The 23,679-nt window shown below is 37.5% G+C and overlaps 1 protein-coding gene across 6 annotated transcripts in view; it reads left to right on the top strand.

Moving 5' to 3' along the window:
- The window catches only part of VEPH1 (ventricular zone expressed PH domain containing 1), a 247,970-nt gene that overhangs the window by 18,183 nt on the left and 206,108 nt on the right, over window positions 1-23,679 (top strand). For all 6 annotated transcript variants that reach the window (XM_050779846.1, XM_050779843.1, XM_050779847.1 and 3 more), the window contains one exon: window positions 15,005-15,220. In XM_050779846.1, coding sequence (XP_050635803.1) covers window positions 15,005-15,220 — 216 coding nt within the window. The remainder of the gene's footprint in view (window positions 1-15,004; window positions 15,221-23,679) is intronic.

Below are 23,679 nucleotides of genomic sequence, written 5' to 3'. Positions count from 1 at the left end.
GGATGTATTTCATTTTATTTGTGTTATATTTTCTGACTTTATCATGTTTATTTTTATCTTTTTTCTGAAAATTTTTAATTGACTGAGTTTTTATCACTTTATTTTCTGCCACTCTTGGGGCTAGTGGATTGATGATTATGTATTCTATTTCTATTATTTTAATATAGTTGTCTTTAACATTTTAGCAAATATACTGATGCTATTTCATCAATTCTAAGATAGACATTTTCCCATATTAAAATCTCTGAAATAGATGTATGTTTTATAATTGATGACAATCTTCCAATTGCTGTTGGCCAGGCGGTAGTCATACATAGTTGTCATGGCCTCCATGTGCAGGAACTGGTCATATTGTTCTTCATATTGTTACCATTCTAACTGAATTGGATACCTTATTGTTCCTACCAATTTTGAGTTAAATATCCATTTAAAATGTTTTCAAAACTACTAGACTATAATGTGGCACTGAAACAGAAACTTATTGTGTATGCAGAAAGGTGTGCAGAGATAGCATCATGGTATATAAGTTTTATATTAGTTAACCAATCATTGGGGGAATGACAGCAATTCCACATTTTCTTGCAAAATAATAACTGGGCACTATATGGAACCTAAAAAAGATTATAGTTTTTGTTACTGAGATATTGGTAAAAGATCACCTATTACACTATAATAAGTAATGCAACTGAGGGCAGGAGAAATGGACAGTTCTCTTAGAATAGATGAAAGAAATTTCAAGGAAATGAGAGTCTAGTATGCTCAATTAATATCCTGTATAGGACTCTCTTGGAGGCATGATGCCCCTCACAATTTAACTGGCAGTCTCTTCTCTTTGTTTATGATACACGAAATAATCATAGATCTTCTCATTGATGCCATCTTACATTTGATTAATTGCAGTAACTATGTCTAAAGTTATTCGGGAACTCTATTCTCCTCCTATTCCTTGAAGTACCTTGGAATACTTTAATGCCCATCTTACATGTTATTAACCAGCACTTTTATTTACTTGTGTAACACCCTTGAAACTATTCTTTTTAAATGACAGGCTTTTAAAAAATATATAGTCAATGCTTGCTTAAAGTGCCTAATATTTCCCTGTTTCTTTTTTCACCTTTATTTTTTTATTGACTTTCTTTTGTTTGTTTTCCAGAACCCAAGTTCTTGTTTTCTGAACTATACACTTTAAACGTATCTTTAGCAAGTGCAGTGACATGTCCCTGTAGTCCCAGTTACTCAGCATGCTGAAGTAAGAGGATCATTTGAGACAGGACTTTGAGGCTACAGCATGCTATAATTGCATCTCTGAGTAGCCACTGTACTTCAGCCTGGGCAACATAGCAAGACCCCATCTTTGGGGAAAAGAAAGCCCTTCAGTGAAGGTGCGTTAATGATAAACTCTCTAAATATTTGTTTTTCTTAAAAAGTCCTTATTTTTACCCTTAATTTTGAATAATTACCAGAATATGCATTTCTAGCTTGGCAGCCATTTCATTTCTCAGTAGTTTCTATTATTGCTGTTATGAAATGTGTTGTCAGTTTAATTGCCATTTCTTTATACTCAATCTACTTTTCTCTCTATTTAATATTTTCCCTGCGCCTTTGGTGTTCTATGGTTTCACTATTACATGTCTAGATGTGGTTTTATTTGTATATTCCTACTCAATCCTTATTGTGTTTTGTGAGTTTGAGGGTTTTATGTCTTTTTTCAATTTTGTAAAGTTCTTAAACTTTTTCTCAAATATTAACTTTTACATCTGATCTTTCCTTTTGGAAATCATATTTATTCACTCAGTTGTGCATCCAACAAATATGTATTGAGTACATACTTTCTTCTAGCAATATTCTAGGCATTGAGAACATAATAGTACAAAAAAAAAAGGACAAAATCATCACCCTCATATCTGTCATATTCTATCCTATTTTGTCTTCCATATTTCTTGATCTATTATATTTTCCAACTCTGTGATATATTATTTTCTCAGCTCTATCTTCCAATCCATTAAGTCTTTTCTTCAGCTCTATCCATCCACTGTTTCATCCATATACTGAGGTTTTAATTTCTAGAGGGTTCTTTTTAAAAAACAAAATTTCTGGTTTTTAAAAAAGTGATTTGGTCTTTAAAAAGAAAAATAATTATTCTTTATACATTGACTGATTTTGAACATATAATTTAATAATTTGAGGTCAATAATTTCATTACCTGAAATTTTTAAATATCTAATCTGCTCTGTGTTTAATCTGTTGACATGTGCTCATATTGGCTTATTTTCTTGGGTGTTTTGTAATATTAAATTTTTAAGTTCAGCATAAATAAGATTTTATTTGTGTAAGTACTGAGTGGTCTGGATTGAGTGTGGTACCTTCAATGTAGTTTATATTTGCTTCTGCTAGGAATCCCAGCAATATTGTCAGTTCTGAGCTCACTTGTTGTTAGTGGTGGTGACATCTTGCCTTTGGAGATTCTTGAAGTGATAGAATAAATGGCATAATATATCATTATATACACATTGTGTGTGTGTGTGTGTGTGTGTGTATGCTTTTAAAAGTGGAAAGAGGGATAAAAATATACAGGATTATTAGTATGGATGCCAATGTAGAATATGACTATAAGAGGGTAATAACTATGTGGTCCTTGTGCCGTACATTATTAAGTAGTTGTGGAATAAATGTATAAAAATATCAACCACACGAGAAAATGTTTGTGAAGAAATTCAATTACCTCTCCTCCCTGACATCATAATTTATACCTATAAAACACTGCAGACACACCAAAAGGGTCCTAGAACTGATAAACAACTTCAGTAAAGTTTTAGGATACAAAGCTCAATGTACAACAAGCATTAGCATTTCTACACACTAGTAACATTCAAGATGAGAGCCAAAACAAGAATACAATCCCATTTACAATAGCTGCAAGAAACTAAAATACCTAGGAATGCATCTAACAAAGGAGCCAAAAGATCTCTGCAGGGACAACTACAAAACACTACTGAAAGAAATCACAGGTGACACAAACAAATGGAGAAATATTCCATGCTCATGAATTGAAAGAATCGGTATCATGAAAATAGCCATACCGCCCAAAGCAATCTATAGATTCAACACAATTCCTATCAAACTATCAACATCAGCTGGGTGCGAGTGACTCACACCTATAATTCCAGCACTTTGGGGGGCCAAGGCAGGTGGATCACTTGAGGCCAGTTTGAGACCAGCCTGGCCAACATGGTGAAACCCTGTCTCTACTAAAAATACAAAAAATTAACTGGGTGTGGTGGCACATGCCTGTGGTTCCAGCTACTCAGGAGACTGAGGCACAAGAATCACTTGAAACTGGGAGGCAGAAGTTACAGTGAGTTGAGATCACATCACTGCCTTCCAGCCTGGGTGAGAGAGTGAGACTCAGTCTTAAAACAAACAAACAAACAAACAAACAAAAAACCTACCAACATCATTTTTCACAATGTTAGAAAAAACTATTCTAAAATTCATATATAACCAAAAAAGAATCCAAATACCCAAAGCAATCCTAAGCAAAATGTACAAAACTGGAAGCATCACATTACCAGAACTTAAACTATACTATAAGGCTACAGTAACTAAGACAACATGGTACTGGTATAAAAACAGACACATAGACCAATGGAACAGAATGGAGAACCCAGAAATAAAGCCGCACACCTACAACTATCTGATCTTTGACAGAGTCAACAAAACTGAGCAATGAGGAAAGGACTCCCTATTCAATAAATGACTAGCCATATGCAGAAGAATGAAACTGAATTCCTACCTATCACCATATACAAAGATTAACTCAAGGTGGATTAAAGATTTAAATGTAAGATCTCAAACTATAAGAATCCTCAAAGATAATCTAGGAAACACCATTCTGGGCATTGGTCTTGGGAAAGAATTTATGACTAAGTCCTCAACCGCAATTGCAACAAAAACAAAAATTGACAAGTGGGACCTAATTAAGATAAAGAGCTTCTGTTTCTGTAGCAGTACCATGCTGTTTTAGTTACTATAGCCTTATAACATAGTTTGAAGTCAGGTAATGTGATGCCTCCAACTTTGTTCTTTTTGCTTAGGATTGCTTTGGCTATTCGGGCTTTTTTTTTTGGTTCCATATGAATTTTAGAATAGTTTCCTCTAATTCTGTGAAAAATGATGTTGATAATTTGATAGGAATTGTGTTGAATCTATAGACTGCTTTGGGCAATATGGCCATTTTAATAATTCTGATTTTTCCAATCTATGAGCTTCTTTCTGCACATCAAAAGAAACTATCAACAAAGTAAACAGATAACCTAGAGAATGGGAGAAAATATTCGTGAACTATGCATCTGACAAAGTTCTGATATCCAGAATCAGTAAAGAACTTAAACAATTTGACATGCAAAAAACAATTAGTCCCATTAAAAAGTGGGCAAAGGACATGAACAGACCCTTTTCAAAAGAAGACATACAAGCAGCCAACAAACATGAAAAAGTGCTCATCTTTACCAATTATCAGAGAAATGCAAATCAAAATCACAATGAAATACTATCCCATACCAGCTAGAATGACTTTTGTTAAAAAGTCAAAAAACAGCAGATGTTGGTGAGGCTGCAGATGCAGAGAAAAGGGAAAGCTTATACCCAGTTGGTGGGAATGTAAATTAGTTTAGCCACTGTGGAAACCAGTGTGAAGATTTCTCAAAGAACTCAGAACTACCATTTGACCCAGCAATTCCATTACTGGGCATATACTCAGAGGAAAATAAATTATTCTACCAAAAAGACATATGCACTTTTATGTTCATTGCAGCACTACTCACAATAGCAAAGACATGGAATCAACCTAGGTGGTCATTAACAGTGGATTGGATAAAGAAAATATGGTACATATGCACCGTGGAATACTACACAGCCATAAAAAAGAACAAAGTCATGTCCTTTGCAGCAACATGGATGCAGCTAGAGGCCATTTATCCTAAGTGAACTAAAGCAGAAACAGAAACTAAATACCACACTTTTTTTTTCACTTATAAGTGGGAGCCAAGCATTTGGTACACATAGACATAAAGATGGGAACAATAGACACTGGGGACTCGAAGAAGGAGGGAAGGAGGGAAGGAATGAAAATCTTCCTATTGTGCACTATGCTCACTACCTGGGTGACAGGATCATTTATGCCCCCAAACCTCAGTGTCATAAAATATACCCTTGTAACAAACCTGCTCATGTACACTCTGAATCTAAAATAAAAGTTGAAATTATAAAAAATGTTTAAAAAGAAAGTGAGAGATAAATACGTTTCCAGACAAATAAAAACAAGGAATTCATTGACAACAGAGCTACTCAACAAGAAATGAAAGAAATTCTTCAGAGATAAAGAATATAATACATTCAGACACTTTTATCCATCCAAAAAAAATGAAGAACACTGGAAGTGCAATAAAGATATCTATTAGAAAGAAAGAGAAAAAGAAGAAAGAAAGAAAGAAAGAAAGAAAGAAAGAAAGAAAGAGAAAGGAAGAAAAGAAAAGAAAGAGAATTTGTAACTCACTGTAGGTTATAAACCCAAAGCTGGCTTTTAGGGTTATGGTATCCTTAAGGGAAGTAAAAATAATAGCTAACATTTATCTGCACTTACTGCGCACCAGGCACTGTTGTAAATCCTTTCCATGTATTAACTCATTGAATACTTGCAACAATCCTAGGGGCCAGATATTAACAATATTCTAACTTTAAAAATTAGGAAAGAGAGGCACAGAGAGATAAGTGATTGCCTGAGATTGTGGAGCTAGTAAAAGCAGAGTGGAGCCCTTAGCATGGGCATTCTGAGGCAGTCCATGTTCTTAACCACTATGCTATGCTGCCTCTAAAGGAAGGGAGGGAGAAATGATCACATCCTCTGCCTTAGGACATCTCCATTGTTCTCTTTCAAGTTTCCATTCCCATGCCAAATTCATTCTTCCCACCACCAAATGCTGTATTTCAGGTATTCCCTCCCTTTTGCCAGTGGGCTATTCCCTGAAGACTGCTTTTAGCATAGGTAAGAGTGACTTAAAAGGTTAATGAATGATGAAGTGGAGGTGTAGTGTCTGTGGTTGAGTGAGAGTGAACCATCCTGATAAACAAGCCTGGAGCAGCACAATTTGTAGCTTTTTCATTGTCCTACTTCTCCAATTTGACACCCCACCACTTTAGGCTAAATTACTTTAAAATTGACAATGACTAGGTCACTGTAAGAATGACTCTGTAAATCTGGCTTGATGGGTTTGACATTAAGTAGATCTGGCCCTTAGAAGTTGCTCATTTTAATATGCACAGGTACTGACCCAATGTCCAGCCCAAACATAAACACATACACACATATATTGCAAAAGAACAGGGTATTTTCTGGAATGCAAGTCAGAAAAACCCTAATTGCACAGCTGATCCTTTGCCAAAAAACTTTAAATGACTCGATTATACCACTAAAACAGGTTAAAATTTTTTTTTTGTCTTTTTGAATATTTGTTAAAGGAAGCAGTTAACTGTTTATTCAGGTTTTCCCCCTTTTTGGAGGAAATCTCATTTTGGAGAATTTTTTCTTCATGCCATATACAGAATTTGAATATATAAAATTTTTGAAGTTGAAAATCTCTTTGTAGTAAAGTGCTGTGTAATAAGAAATTCATAGCTTTAAGAGGCTCACAGTAATATCAAAGTTCATAACTGATGTATCTATGCCTGATATATTACTATATTTGCTGCAATTATGAGCAATGTGAAGTAATTTATCTTTATGGACAGCTGCTTAACTTTTCTAGTTAGAAATCATAGCATATTTGCCTTATGTTCAACAATATCACTGACACGATCCTATACACAATGGCCTCATTCGAAAGGCCCCTTTCAAAATTCTATGATAATTCATTACTCTCTTAGCATGGAAACTGAATCTTAGTGTTCATGACCAAGACACAGATGCCTGTCATATGTTTTTCATTGAGTTGCACCTTCCACTTTTATTGAGGCTTGTTTCATTCAGACAAAAATCTCATTGCCATTTATTAATAAACTATTATTTGGACGTTGTTTGCTATGCTTCTCAGTGTCATCTATATAAACTCTGTTCCCAGGAAAACAGACTCTGAAATGGTGATTACCATGCAGAACATTTATAGGGGAGTGCTCTGAGAAACAATACCTGTTAGGGAGTGGATGAAGCAGGATTGGGCAGAGGAAAACTTTGCACTGTAATGCAGCTGTGAATAAATAAAACAGCCTCAACTAATCTCACAGGGACCTCTGGAACTGGGATGACCCTTCAGAGTCATCCTACCACAAGGGACCAGGCCTTCATATCTCCATGAGGACTAGTCATTGAATGCAGGTTGTCCACTGGGAGGAGCAAAATGTTGAATGAGGCCATTCCCTTTGACCACAGAAAATTTCTATAGGCAGGCTCGGCTCCAAACCAACAGCTGAGAGAATGAGTACCTAGGTCCTGGAGCAGGGATTTGGGCAATGTATCATCTTTTCCACTATAGTCTACCCCAGCACTGTTCTAAGTGGTATGCTTTGTATAATAAGTTTATCCTATGTGGAAACAGCTTCTCTGATAAGCTGATTGATCTCTTGTTCTGAGGTAATTTATAATAAGAAAGTTAGTAAGAGGATCTAACATGTCTGTGATTTACTGGTTTCCCTGAGGGATGGTGCCATTCTTCAGGCCCAGCATTAGCTTCTGTTGCTGGCAGATTTCACATGAGGGCAGTGTTGAATGATGCATAGCTTCTATCCCTCACCATAGCTATTCCATTTACGTGCCTACTGGATCACACTAGAGTGACTGATGACAGAGGCTTGATGTCATATGTAGCTGAGCCATTCTCTCTACTTTGTGTTTTATTGCCTCTTTTGTGATGAATGCTCTCATGGACATTAACACGGGATAAAAAAGATGTTTATACTTTGTGCCCAAGTCATGTGTCCACTACTCCAGTTCTTATCAAGGCTGCAATTGGTGTACATCATCTCTGTGGTAGGCTGAATAATGGCCCACAAAATATGTCCCTATCCTAAACCCCAGAACCTGTGAATGTAATCTTACATGGGCAAGGAACTTTTCAAATATAATTAATAATCTTGAGATTGGGAGATGATCCTGGATTATATGGGTGGGCCCAATGTAATCAAGAGTCCTTATAAGAGGGTAAACAAGGTCAAAGGTAGAAGAAGGAGTGGGAATGATAAAAGCAGAGGTTAAAGTGATGTGCTTTGAAGATGGAGGAAGGGACCATGAGCCAAGGAATGCAGGTGGCCTCTAGAAGCTAGAACAGATTAAAAAAATAAAATGTCCTCACAGCCTCCAGCGGGCACCAGCCCTGCTGACACCTTGACTTTAGTCCAGTGAGACTGATTTTTGACTTCTAACCTCCAGAACTTTAATTTGTCAACACAAATTCTTGAGCCACTAAGTATGTGATAATTATTTGCAACTATAACAAAAAGGCAAATGCAGTGTCCTTCCTCTACCACCTATTCTGGATTTCCTTCATCTTCAGCTAGCACCTCTGTTGATCTAAGTTGCTTCCTAGTTGAGTTACTCAGATGAGTTCCTGGACTCCATTCCTTTCTCAGGATGTGACTGCTCCATTGTCCATTTACCATCAAAATTAGGCAAGGGAGTACCAAGAGATATCCCCATTGTGTAACAGCAGCCTACTGTCTTCTAATGATCATGGCAAATTACTCCTGCCAGGTTGGCAACTCCTTTCTTAATCTGCTGGTCCCTTGACACAAAGAACCTGAGGTGACTGGGCTGTTGGGCTCATGCTACCTGCAAGGAATACAGTACCATGCAGTGGTCACTGTTTTAGTATGTGTATTGCCCCTTGGAGGATGGTGTTTCATCCTCAACAAGATATAAGGTTGAGTTGCTTCTTTGCAAGCCTCCTCCATTGATTTATCAGTCTAGTAGTATTGGGGTGGGGGCAGAAGAGGTAATGGTATGTGATAGAACCAGTGAGTCCCACGATCATGTGCCTACTGCTGTACATCCTTTGCTATAAAATGGTTATTTAGTTTGATGCAGTGTTATGTAGAATCCTATGTCAGCAGACCAAATACTCTGTGATCTCTCAAATAGTGAATCAGGCTTAAGCCCTGTGGGCAGAAAAAAACAAACCCAACCTTGGATTACATGTAAATTTCACTCAATATGATTGATGTCCCTTCTAGGGTGGAAAAGGTCTAATGTAAGTAACTTGCCACCAAGTGATTGATTTGTTTCCTTGAGGGATGGTGCCATTCTGAGGACTCAGCAGGGGCCTCTGTTGCTGGCAGATTTACATCAAGGCAGTGCTGGGTGATGCCTGGCCTCCATCCCTCGCCATGGCTACTCCATTTATGTGCTGACTGGATCACACTGGAGTAACTGATGACAGAGGCTTGGTTGGTGTCATTTGGCTGAGTCATTCCCTCTGCTTTGTGTTTTAGTGCCTCTTGTGTAGTGAATATTCCCATAAGCATAAAAGATGTTTATACTTTATGTCCAATCCCATGTGTGGATCCATGCTTCTTACCCAGAGCTCCTTATTTCCAGTTTCTCAATCTTTCTTTTTCTTTTTTCAGGCCCTTGGCCATTCAGCCAAGTCATTTCTCTTGCCACACAAAATTGATGATCAGGTGCATGGCTGAAGCTCTGACCGCTGGGAGAATGTTCCCTCACTTTTGTCTTTCAGGGTCACCCCTGAGTAGGTGTATACATAAGAGAAGTCAAATTTTGAATTGCACCCATGTTTCTAGCCAACCCATCAGTAAACCAAGTTGAGACATTTTCCTCCTCTGTCAACTGGCCATGAGGGAATCCCTCATGTGGCCATAAGTGTCACCTGAGTGTAAGATGTTATTTCTATAGTGGTTGATGACACAGGGGTCCAGGTCACCTGCTCACACAGCTTATTTGTGCACTCTGGCCTTGTTCATGTCTGATCCAAAATGTACCACTTCCTAGTAAAATACTTGAACTTCAAAAGTTAAGAAAACACTCAAGCATAATATGAGCTAATATGACATATTTAAAGCCAAATGTATCCATCATATCACTTTATATAAAGGGTAAAACTCACCTATTTTTTTAAAAAAGACTTTTAGATTAGATCACCAGGCAAAATCCAGCAAAGAAGAGACATATATTTAATGACTTAGAAAATGTAAAAATAGGCTGGACATGGTGGCTCACACTTATAATCCTAGCACTTTGGAAAGCCAAGGTGGGGAGGATCACCTGAGCCTAGGAGTTCAAGACTAGCCAGGGAAAAATAACAAGACTCCATCTCTACAAAAAAAAAAAAAAAAAATTAAATTAAATTAGCTGGGAATGGCGGCATGCACCTGTAATCCCAGCTACTCAGGAGGCTGGGATAGGAGGAACCCTTGAGCCCAGGAAGGTGAGGCTGCAGTGAGCCATGGCACCACTGCATTCCAGCCTGGGTGGCAGAGAGAACCTGTCTGGAAAAAAACCAAAAATTAAAAATTAGAAAATCTAAAATAAAAAGGTGCAAAATTAAACAATGATTTACTTGACTATAAAACACATGTGAATAATTCAAATTAAAGCAAATCATTTTGATGTTTACCACAAAACCATATCACATATTCAAACCTAATATATAGGCTATTTCTTTTCTTTTTTTTTTTAACATACCATGCCAGATTCACAGGTAAAGCACAGAAAATGATCCTTTGACACAGAAAATCAATGCTCAGTCAAAACTAATCCTCTTTGCTTAAAATTGTGAGAAACAGTTTGCCCACTCATTTGCTAAGGCAGGGCCCTCTGTTCTCAAGTGAAGCCCAGTGAGGTCTACATGTAGCTCCACTATGCTTAAATTGTTGATTATGATAGAATCGTTTGGACCCAGACGATGATCAAGGACTTCTGTATACCCTATATACTAGGCATATTTTTTACTATTAAGAATCGTTGAATAATGCTACGAAATTGTTTCCTAGAAAGTTATATAAAGAGAGTTAACGACTCATTTGATACAATATAGGCTATAAAAGAAATTTTAAAAATAACAATAAAATAGGCAACTGATATGAGGAAAATGTAAACCAAAAGGAACAGGGATCATGTTCTTTAGTCAGATAAGAAAAAAATTCATGCCAGAAGCATTCAGTAAAATAAAGGCACTTTGTTTTTTTAATGGATTCAGTTCACAAGAGTTATAAAGATTAAGAATATCTTTATGTTAAATTACATAGCAGTAACATTCACAAAAGAAAAACTCCAGGAGATACCAGTAAAAACAGATAGACACGTTAGTTGCAGGAAATGTTAATTCACTTCTGTTGGGCCACTGTAAGGTCAAATAATAAGTAAGATTATAGAGAGCTTAAATCTTCCAAAATCCTTTTATGGAATTAGCATAAAATTAATATGAAACCTGACCAAATATTGATGCGAAAAATTTTAAATAAAATATTAAAAACAGAATTTAGCAGCACATTAAAAAATTATTTCCCAAGATCCAGTACAACACGTTCCAGGAATGCAAAGTTAACTAATATTGAGAAATTTGTTTCTGTAATTTATCATATTGATAGATCTAAGGACAAAAATATTTGATATATCTATAGATGCTAAAAAGGCATTTAATGAAATTCACAATTTATTCTTTACTTAAAAATAAACTCAATAAAATAGCAATAGATTGATACCTCTTTAATATTGTAAATTATAATGTTATAAAATCTTTCACCCAAAAAGCCAGCATAATGCTTACTAGGGAAATTAAATCAAATATATAAACTTTGAAAATGGAAAGTGATGCATTCTATATGATTTAAAACATTTACTGTATTTTTTTTTTTTTGGTTTTGACCATAAAATTTTATGCCAAAAATCAAGAACCAAAACTAGGAACTAAGCTAGCATTCTTGTTCTAATTACTTTTATGTGAACTAGCATAGAATATTCTAGCCAACATAAGTCACGGGATATATAAAATATATAGATCTCAGAAAGGCTGCATAAAACACAAAAATCTTTCTAGAAAACCCAATAAGATGAATTGAAAATTTATCATAATTAAGTATAGTTAAGCTAAACAGCAAGTTACAAAGTAAATACAAAAAGCAGGACATGGTGGCTCAAGCCTGTAATCCCAGCACTTTGGGAAGCTGAGGTGGGCAGATCACGAGGTCAAGGGATCGAGACCATCCTGACTAATGTGGTGAAACCCCGTCTCTACTGAAAATACAAAAAATTAGCCGGGCATGGTGGCACGCTCCTGTAATCCCAGCTACTTGGGAGGCTGAGGCAGGAGAATTGCTTGAATCGCGGAGGCAGAGGTTGCAGTGAGCCGAGATTGCACCACTGCACTCCAGCCTGGGTGACAGAGTGAGACTCCATCGAAAAAACAAAATGAAACAAAACAAAAAAACCCAATAGGTTCATTTAATCAGCAAAAACTAATTAAAAGTTCTAATGAGAAAAAAATATTTTGTTAACAACAACAACAAAAAGACAAAATACACTAGGAAACACAGTTAAAAATTTGTGAAGCTCAATAGCAAAGACATGGAGTCAACCTAAATGCTCATCAATGGTACACTGGATAAAGAAAATGTGGTATATATACAGCATGGAATATTACACAACCATAAAAAAGAACAAGATCATGTTCTTCGTAGGAACATGGAGTCGGAGTCTATTATCCTTAGCAAATTAATGCAGGAACAGAAAAACAAATACTGCATGTTGTCACTTTAAGTGGGAGCTAAATGATAAGAACACATGGACCCATAGAGGGGAGCAACACACACTGGGGCCTATCAGAGGATGGATGGTGGGAGGAAGGAGAGAATCAGAAAAAATAATTAATGAGTACTAGGCATAATACTTGGGTGACAAAATAACTTGTAAAACAAACTCCCATGACGTGAGTTTACCGAAATAGCAAACTTGCACATGTACCCCTGAACTTAAAATAAAAGTTTAAAAAAATTTCTGAAGCTTACATAGAGAAAGTTGCAAAATTAGCATTGTAAAATAATTGAGAAATGACAGACAGAAAAGACAGCCCTGAAATAGAATCTGATAGATTTAAAACAATTACCAGGAAATGAATTATTCACTAAATGGTAGCAGGAAGATTAAGTTAGCTATTTAGAAGAAAATGTACATGTCTACTTATTTCCATAAATACCAGATAGATTTAAGAGCTAACAAATGGTTAAAAGATGAATTTCTAGAGTAATAAATGTTGAGTGTTTTGTAAAGTTCTTTTTAATCTGGAAAAAAGTAGAGATGATTTTTATTCAACTTTTGAATAAGGAAAACTTGAAGTTAAACAAAAATCTGTTACAGGAATCACACAGAAAGAAAGGAGAATGTGTGGATGATATCTGCATGTGCTTAGAATGCCTCTGTGAAAACATAAGGATTTGCTGAGCCTGGCTCCCACTGAGGAAGGGGACTGGGATGGATGAGGAACAGGACTGACAGGGAGATTAACTTTTCACTGTAAACCCTTTCTTTGCAGCTTTTGAATTTTTGTACCATGTTTATGTATTACCCTTCAAAAACAATGTAAACAACTTAAGTGTCCGATTTAGAAAAGGAAAAACAATGAGGCCCCCCAAATTGACAAATTTAATTACTTAACATCTTAGGATGTCATTGAATAGCAGCAAAATAATAATAATAATAATAATAATGATGATGATGATGAAACATGGAGATATATTTGCAGCCAAATGTCAAATGTTCACTTATTATCCTTAATAGAAAAATATATTGTACCAAAGAAGGTTAAAAAAAAAAATGAGGTCACCTAAAGAAAAATATACATAAGGTACAATGGTTAGTTCCCAAAGGACAAAATACAAACAGCCCATAAACACAGAAGCATTCAACCTCACTTTTGGGCAAAGAAATTCCTAAGCAAAATAGCAATAAGATACTGTTTCTCACTAACAAATTAGAAATATTATAAATACTCTGTTCTTGTAAGTGTACAATAAGATCATGCTATTACCCAGCTAGAGGGAGTTCAAATTCGTAAAACCTTTCTGGAACATAGTTCAGCATACCTAATTTGAGCCTTAAAAATGTTCCTGTCCTTTGTCTCAGAAATTTTCACTTCTGGAGGCTCTAGTATATAAATAATTTGCAATGTAGAGAGAGCTTCATGCACAAGATGTTTACTGCCCTATTAGTTATAGCAACAGCAACAGAAAATTGTTACAACTGGAGTTTGGTGTAGTGCCGAAAAACCCCGTCGTTTCCCATCTCTAATCTCACATGATGATGTCAGGTTCTAAATACTTTCCTGCTCTATTATGTTTTCAGTTTTGTGAGTCCACCATGTGAAGTTCACAGTCAGACCAATTTTCCAAATTAATGCAATGGGCCTGTTTTTAACATTTAGATGTTTTGGGGGTCCAAAAAACATTATTTCTCAGTAAAGATGATCAGGTATTTGAGGGAGAATTAAAACAGGGGAATGGAGGAAAACCTGGTTGGGGAAAGCTAAAATGGGTTTTGTAGTTATCTGAGTTGAAAAGGGAGAGATGAAATGATGTGTTCCATTATGTCCAGAAAGAGGGAGAAAACTAATGAGGGGAAATTGAAGGGTAATTTGAAACATTTCACAAAAGTTGCTGAAATGTCAGAGTAAAAAGTAACCCCTGCCCTGTAATGGACTTAGAAACCGAAATAGTCTAAAGATTAAACCCACTTGCAAATGAATAGTTAAGCGCCTGTGGATTCTCAGGGATCCCTGTCTAAGGGTGATAGTAGAACCTGCTCCATTTTAGCATGTTTGAGTATCTGCCTCTTCCACAAGATTAGGATCTCCAAGGAAGAAAGCCTTTACTGTATTAGGCTTAACACCCTCACCCCTTGGCACACAGCCTGGTGCACCCATTTTCTAAATGACCGAGTTAGTATTTTGTCCTTTGAAGGATAACTTTCTAGAGTATTATTTAATATGAAGATTTTCTTTCCAAACAGGATTACCAAACCAATAACAATGACCAGGCAGTAGTTGAAATCTGTATCACAAGAATCACAACAGCCATCAGAGAGACTGAATCTATTGAAAAGCATGCCAAGGCCCTTGTGGGGCTCTGGGACTCCTGCTTGGAACATAACCTGAGACCCTTCGGGAAAGATGAAGACACTCCTCATGCAAAAATTGCATCTGATATCATGAGTTGCATTTTACAGGTATGTCAGTGTTCAACATCAGGCTATTTGATACACAGTTGGCAGCCTAGGTGAACCCATGATATCTCTGAACCAAGAGCTAATGTTTTTGTAGCATTTAGATACTGTAAAAAGACACCACAAGCCATCAATAGCTAAGCTGGGAGGGCTGGTAATTAATAAACTGAGAAAGTTCTATAGAGTTCCTGCTACATGCAAGACACACAGTAGGGAATTCAAGTGATACCACTGCAAGCCTCTAATCTGTTTGGAGAGTATACATATACAAAATTAAGAATAAAGCAATATGTGCCAAGACCCACAGGAAGAGTACTAAAAAATTCAGAAGAGGAGAGATCTCTTTCATTCAGGGAGAACACAGTAGAAGCAGAAAATGAACTGAGGGGCAGTGAGCTCGGGGTGTAGCAGGGAAAGCGACTAAGTCATTTCAGACATATTTCTATGCGTGTTGAGAATTTTTCTTGATGGTATTTGCCTGTTCTGACCACAGTTAATTCTTTCCTATGGTGTAAATGTGAATTTGGAGTTTTGGCTCAGCCAGTAATGAGTTGTGTAACACTGCAATGTTGGGCAAGTCACTTAAATTCTTAAGCCACAGGGTCCTCCTTGTGAAGTGCATGTTAAATGACATTGTCTATGACAAATTTACCAACCAGACATGATGATAGGTGTTTCTCAAGAAAGAATTTTATGATCAAATAAGCTGGGAAACAATTCGTGTTTTCCCTTTTGAGCGATCACAATGTTTCAAAGCACATTAAAGTTTCTGCAAAGTACTGCAATAAAGAAAGCTGGTTAACCTTGTTTAGGCCGGCATTTTCCAGTCTGATTTCACCATGGAATCTCCTTTCTCCTCCCCACTCCCAACACAACACTGTGAAAATCCCTCAGAACTTGTGTTCCACTGAGCACAGGTCAGGAAATTCTGGTTATGTTAAAATGCTTAGCAGTGCATGTGGCAGCTGATATAAGCGTCCTTTATTCTTCCTCCTTTTTTTCCCACAGTTGTTAATGATTAACTGGATCATATTATACCTCGTCTGCTCAGTCTAGGAATTGATCAACTGAACAAAAGACCCACACTGTGTCTCCTTCATCCCCAGGGTTAAGGGTAGGTGGGGAGAAAATGAGGATTGCAGCAAAATTAACAAAAGATGAATAGTCCTTGATAGAACACCAAAGACCCAAATACGTTTGCTCTTCATTGATTATCTGGGTATATTATTGATATATATCAGAAACATAGTTTATTTTACTCCAATATGCACTATAACAGACATCCAGACAATTTAGCCATCCTATCCCTCTCCCCCTGCAGGTTCAAAACCACTGGTCTTTAGGGCAGCACTATCCAATAGAAATCTAATACAAGCCAAACAGAAGCCAAAGATGTAATTTTAAATGTTTTTGTCCCAGGGTAAGTGGGGGAACAGTGGTGAAGAGGGAGAAAAAGAATACAAATATATTTATTACCACTGAACTGTGCACGTAAAAATTTTAAAGGTGGTAAATTATATGTGTATATTTTGTCTCAATTAAAAAATTAAAAAGAAAAAATTATAGTAGCCACTTAAGTAAAAATAAAGATGAAATTGATTTTGATAATATATTTCCTCAATCCATTGTATCCAAAATAGTGTCATTTCAACATGCAATCAATATAACAATTTTTAAAATTTATTTATTTATTTATTTTATTATTATTATTATTATTTTGAGATGGAGTCTCACTGTGTCGCCCAGGCTGGAGTGCAGTGGCGTGATGATCTCAGCTCACTGCAACCTCCGCCTCCCAGATTCAGGCGATTCTCCTGCCTCAGCCTCCCGAGTAGCTGGGACTACACGTGCCTGCACCATGCCTGGCTAATTTTTGTATATTTTTAGTAGAGAAGGGGTTTCACCATATTGGCCAGGCTGGCCTTGAACTCCTGACCTTGTGATTCATCATTTTTTTACACAATTCTTACATATCTGATGTGCATTTTAGTGCCTCACTAAATGGACTAGTCACACTTCAGATGCTCAAGAGCATCCCATGGTCAGTGGCTCCTGTGTTAACACAGTTTTAGAATAATCAGAGAAAGTTTTCTGGGTAGAGATCGTGTTAGGAAGGCTTATGAGCAGTTAGCAGGAATTTCATTAGATAGGCTAATTAGAGTGAGAAGACAGTCTACATAGGAAAACAGCTTGTGCAAAAGTACAGATTTGTGAAATAAGACCAAGATCAGAGAATTGTAAGCATGCTACCTTTCCAAAATGCCCATGATTCTAACATTTATGTTAGATGGGATGTTTTATTCTGCGTAAAGCATTATGTCTCCTACTTAAAGGGGATGGGATATGGTGTAGGGAATTAAATGCTTTTGAGAAATTGAAATGCTCAACTCACTGATGAACAAAACTTAGTGTAAATGAGTTTGTAAGATTGTTGAGAGCAGGGTTCTGAGGTCAAGAGCTGATATTTTGGGAAGCAAAAGAGAAAAAGACTGAAGACTAGTAGGCTCTTTGGTTAAGAGGGACAAGTCAGGCAGAGAAGTGGGTAAGTCTAGCATGTAGGGCCAGTGTAGGGATGGGGTGTTCATGGTAGGCCCTCAGAAGGAGGCAGAAGCCACTAAAATGGAAAGCATGAAGGCCTAAAGGCAAACTTGCTTTCAGCAAAGTTCAGCGTCTTGTCCTGCCCACCCCAGGGGTCCCAGAAAGGCAGCCCCAGGAACCAAAGGCAAAGCTGTGGTCATAGCATTTATATTTAGCTCTCATCAGATTTTAAAGGGAAGTTTGTGGCTTGCAGTAAACACTGAAAGGATGATTTTGGTATTACTTGTAATTTAGGTTCCTGTGGGGAATGTGTGGAAATCCAAATGACTCCTTTTCTTCTATTGTTTTTTTCAGTAAAATGAAACAATAGACCAACTTTCAAAAGTTAGACACTCAGCATTTTTAGCTTTACACAAAATGGAAGGAAAACAAACAACAAAAAATGAGTGATTCCCTCTCCACCCATCCCATCTCCCCAGATAAGCAACTCAGGGTCTTACTATCTGATCAGGCAGAGGCCCAGTCATTTCTTCTTCCCGAACCCTTGGCCATTTCATTTGATTTCTTTTTTTCTGGCCACTTCACTGTCATTTTAAGCTAAATGTGTACATACACACACACACTTTTCTTTTTGTCCCCCAGATTTCCTCTTGTCGGTCTACCCTCAAACCTACTTCAGGCGACCATTGCTTTTCCTCTTTTAGTTGGTAATTAGACTTCTTTTCTTGGTCCCCAAATTTGTGAACTTGCCACATTTACCTTAAAATAACTTTCAAAATTCCAGAACTCACCTTCTACTCTTTCCTCAATACAAAATCACTACATATATGGGGCGTGCACTTGTGAATTTGTTTTTTGGCTTTGGGCCATATGTTTCTACACATCCTGTGTCCTTAGACAAGTCTCTCAACTTATGTATAAAATAGAGAATTGAATCAGATCACCTTCCATGTCATCTCCCAGTCAGAAATTCTGACTCCCTGAGGAGACTCTAAGAATAGAATAGCAAAGAGCTTTAGAGCTTGAGGCTTCCATGTCATTTGGATCTTGGTCTTACTAAGAGGAGAGATTAGCAAGGTATTTTCTCTCTCTCAATTTCTGTTCTGCCATCTCTAAAGTTGGGATAACAATACCTCCTGCTCGGGACTGTTATGAAGGTTAAAAATGATACTGCATATACAGTGTTTACATAGTACAATTGCTACATAGTAAGTACTCAATAGAAATAGTGGTTTGTAGCTAGCAAATTAATCCAGGCTTGCACGGCAATGAAAACGAGCATCCAGCTGGTTCCATTCAAGACATCAAACTATTGGAGTTTAGTACTTCTCATTGGTGGTGGCAGGTACACGTGAAGAGGATCTTTTATTACAAAAGCAATCTCTATCTGTGCTCTAGCCACTATATGGAAGTACCTAATTCAAAGCACAGCTTACCTAGAGTTAACAGCTTCCTGTAACCCTCTGCCCAGATATCTATATGGAGTTGGCCATCCCCACCCCCACTTTTTTTTGCTCCTAGAAAAATCCGGAAAAACAATATACCCATACAATGTGTATTACATTAAAGGATAAAAACAAACTTGACAAACTTGATTAAAATTAAAATGTACCTCAAGGACATTATAATGATTGACATAGCTGCTGTTCTAGAATGAAATTCTAGAGAATTGACAGGTCAACCATCATGAAGCCTGGCAGCCAATGCCTGGCTTTATCCTCACTCTACTGCAGTCACAGCCTCTTCCCCAGCCAAATCACTTAGCAGAGCCATTGCCATGTATTTAATCAGCTCCACATTTCATCTTCCCTGCATCTCTGCTACCACTGTTGATGACTACATGAAGAGGGAAATAACCAAAGCAGGGTAAGAGGGGTAATAGAAATAATCTCCAGATCTGCTGCTGGAAAATCAGAAAGTGTCTACTTTTCCCTCTTTATAGAAGGACCCGCTGTTCCTTCTCCTTGATGCCACACAGTCTTCTCAGTTCTTCTTCCCCAGTCAATGCAATATGAAGGTTTAAACTCTGCCCTTGCTGGTGTTGCATGTGAAGTGCCTCAGACAGTGGAGGGCATTTCCTTCACAACTCTTAGAGGTGGGACTGGTTATGCCAATCTAGCAGTTTATTCAGGAGGCAATCCCAGCTCCACTCTGTACCTAGTGTGGTCTTGGGAAAATTAATCTTTCTGGGCCTTAATTGCCTCATATGTAAAATGCCGATATTAAGAGCAGCTGCCTCATGAGTTTGCTGTGAAGAGTAAATTAATAAACTTTAAATAATAGACAAAATATTTAGAACATAGGGAGTTGGTATCATCATAATTATCACTATCTAGGAGACTAACACTATCATTATTTGGGTGACTAAAATAACACTCGATGCTTTCTAACAAACTATTGATTTAATTATGTGTTATAGCCACTTTTTAAATATCCTGTCTCTCCTTTCCCCAAATTATAAGCTCTTTTATTCACTGAAGTAATCCCAGCACATAGAATAGTGCCTGGCATATAGTAGGTGCTCAAATAATATTTGCTGAATGGTTGAGTGAAGGGGCTTAGGCGACATGGCTACCCTCTGGCTTTCATATCAGCTACATTTCTCTCCAGAGTAGGCTTCAGTACCTAATGCCCAGATAGTGGCATGAAATGGGAGGAGACTGGGATGTACACTCCCAGGTTCCTGAGATCTGCTCCCTGTTACCTCCCAGAAAATATGCTGGGAAAACTTAGGCTTGTGTGCCAATTAGATTTTACATATAGCTATGCTGGGAAGAATGAACCATTTTATATGTAAATCCAAAATTGGTTTAGCTTTGATTGATAATGCTTGATGAATAATCAAGGAACCCTATTTTAACAAATGAGGTTTAATATTTCTTGAGCTTAATCAATTGTTATGGTTCTTACTTGAATTCAAGGCCTAAGAGCCAAAGAGCTTTTTAGTTGCTATTGCCTCAGATAGATATCTTTCCTACTTAGCTTTATTCTCCTCAATTTTAAAACACTGGGAAACATTCCCAAAGTGCATTTTCAAAGGGACAATTTCCATCAAAGTTCAAATTGGTGCTAATCTAGTTTAGAAATATAATTCTTGGCACCATAGAACAAAGCTCTCTTGTTTAACCTCTACAGCTAGATATAATTGTCCCCACAGGAAAGTCTATTTCTATGCTGCACTTCACTGAATTTGTTCCCTCAGCACCAAACTGTAAGATGATATTCATCCAACATGCTCACATCTGCACTGAGAAGCAAGGTCTGTCATAGGCTCTGGCATTATCAGCTGCTGTTAAAGTCATTTGTTTGTAAAACTGTAATCATAGGGCTTTCTCTGCATGCATGCCATTAGCATTTCTGTGACCCAAATAATTCTAGAGATGAAATAATTTCATGGGCTTGAGATCTCCTGCATTACCAACTCCTTTTGCTGCCCTTGAAAGTGAAGCTCAGCCACTGGATGTTGTTTGGTACCTGTTAGGTCCATGGGACACTTGTTTGTCCAGGCTCATCTTAGCCCCCCAGCCCTTTGCCCAGGGCTTCTTGATGCACCAGAAACTGTCTAGACACTGTCTAGTGATTCAGAGCCTTTTGCAGCAGTTTCTTGGTGTTTGTATGAACTATTTGCTCTTTGCTTGTTTCACTTTTTTGTCATATGAAAGATATCCAGATGCCGTGCTAGGAAAAAAAAATGAGTGTGTTAATTAAAAAAAAAAAAGACATATTTTGGGGGGATTTTATATACTTTACTTGGAACCACTTCAGAGACTTGAATGGCTGGCCACTAATTTTCTCTAGAACGTCTAGAATTGTAAAAAAGAATATGATCAAATTGGTTGAGATCGCCTGTTTTTCATTATTACTGGTGAGTGCTAACTCACCCCAAGGTTTACGTAACATCAGTTACTGGGAATACTGATTTCCATGGATCTTTCACTATTTCTGTCTGTGTTCACAGAAAGTAAGGAACACTTCCCAGTTAATGCACTCAAAAAAAAAATTGACAATTTTGGTGTCTCAGCAAGTTACAAGTACACGTGCTTGAAGACGCATTCCTCTGATGGAAGATGTGTGTCTCTCTATCTGCAAGTTGTTCTTGGTGAAAGACCCAGAGTAGATAAAATAAACTTAGGCGTGGAGTTCTTGGTTGGAAAGTTTTGAGAATAATTGTGTCATTGTGTTCAACCCTCAAAGCTGGGACAAGGATGATAGGGACAAGGACGTGTCATCTAAAAGTTGAACTAGCAAAAACCTACATGCAAGGAAGAGATTGGCTGCCTATAGGAGCAACCCAAGAAATTGCATAGGTGAGACTGAGATGTTTGAGGAATACCCAGTGCTCTAATAAGTAACTTTTTTGGATGTAAGTCAAGGGAGCAGGGACAGAATATAATTGAGAAAAAATGACCAAATCAATTAGGTTTTCTAAACACCAGATGTTTGATCAGTATGTTAACAAAAAGAGGATGCTCAATGTTGTGTCATTATTTTGGCATGTTTGTCCAGCACCACTAGGAAAAATAATGAATCTGATGAAAGGAAACTTCCAATGACCAGAGAAAGGGATTCAGTTACGGGGCAGGAGTCTTCTTTTAATCAGGTTTCACCATGGTCTACATGAAATATCCCTCAGGATCTCTCTCTGCTCTGATCTCATTTTGTGTCCATGAGTGAACATTCTAGTTTCTAATCTGTCTCCTAGGTATCCTGCAAATGTGAAAGGGATACCCTAGGTCTGACCTATGAAAGCCTCTCACTGGTGTTGAGTACACTGGCATGCCTGGTTATGTACCAGCCTTTTGGAAATCCTTTGGTGTGAGTTAGCCTTAGTGGATCCAAACAATTTTTTGTGTTCCAACCAAGCACATGCCCTGACTTCTAAAGCTGAGGACTAACCCCTGAGGAAGGGAGCAGCCAGCCTCTCAGAGAGGTCTCAAAGCTCGTCGTATCAGTCAGATCAGGCCCAATTAAATTCACTGGGAGGGAAGACAATCTAAACAGAGGCATTCAGGAAAGTCATCAGAGGACACTGGCTATGGGCTATGGTTCTGATAACTTCCATGATGTTAAGAACTCTAGGATGGGTAGGACAGAGGCCTACTGAGAGGAACTGCTACATAGACACATGATTTATCGCCAAAGAATAGCATCAGAGTTTTCAACACAACTGACTTAGTGGGGTATCAGGTTAGGTTGTGGAATACCTGTTTTCTCTGCCCAGTGGTCAGATTGACCCCTGAGTCTGGAAAATGGATGGAACTGCAGGAATGGATTAAAGATTTATCAGTTCCATTTTTGTTTCTAGTGACTGGGGAGGCAGAAACGCTTAAGTGCAAGAGATTTAATTGGCTCATTTAAAAAACTTTAGGAATATAACTGGCCTCAGGCACAGCCGAAGGCATTGGGCTTAAATGGTATTATCAGGATCTGATCTCTCAGATAGAACCATGTTTCCTTGAGTCTCATACAGTTTGTCTCCTACTGAGGTCACAAGATGATGGCAACTACTTTTGATCCTCCCTTCTCAATACTTTAAATACAGCAGGAGAGAGAATCTCTTTCACAGAGCCATTTCATGGCTCCTTAATTATAATTTGGTAACTTGTCCATCCTTGAACCAGGGAAATGTGATTCTTTCATTGGTCAGTGTCTGAGTCACTTGATCATCTTTAAGACAAACGTCGAGATACCTTCATTAGAAGCACCTGGACAATTTCACAGAGAAGAATTAGGGTAGAGTCTCCAGAAGAAAGATAAATGTATATTGGGCAGGAGTGTAAAAGGCTGATGATATGGAGATCGGAGAAAAATCATAGAATGATATTTTCTGTGACTTCAGGAAAATTTTTGGACTGGATATCAAGATATGAACGTTATCACTCCTAAAACTCATTAGCTCTTTAAGGAACATACATTTGAGTGTC

This window comes from Macaca thibetana, chromosome 2 (genome assembly GCF_024542745.1).
Source record: "Macaca thibetana thibetana isolate TM-01 chromosome 2, ASM2454274v1, whole genome shotgun sequence".
Classification (NCBI taxonomy): Eukaryota; Metazoa; Chordata; class Mammalia; order Primates; family Cercopithecidae; genus Macaca; species Macaca thibetana.
The sequence above is the reverse complement of the archived record's forward strand: the minus strand, read 5'-3'. Positions and strand labels throughout refer to the sequence as shown.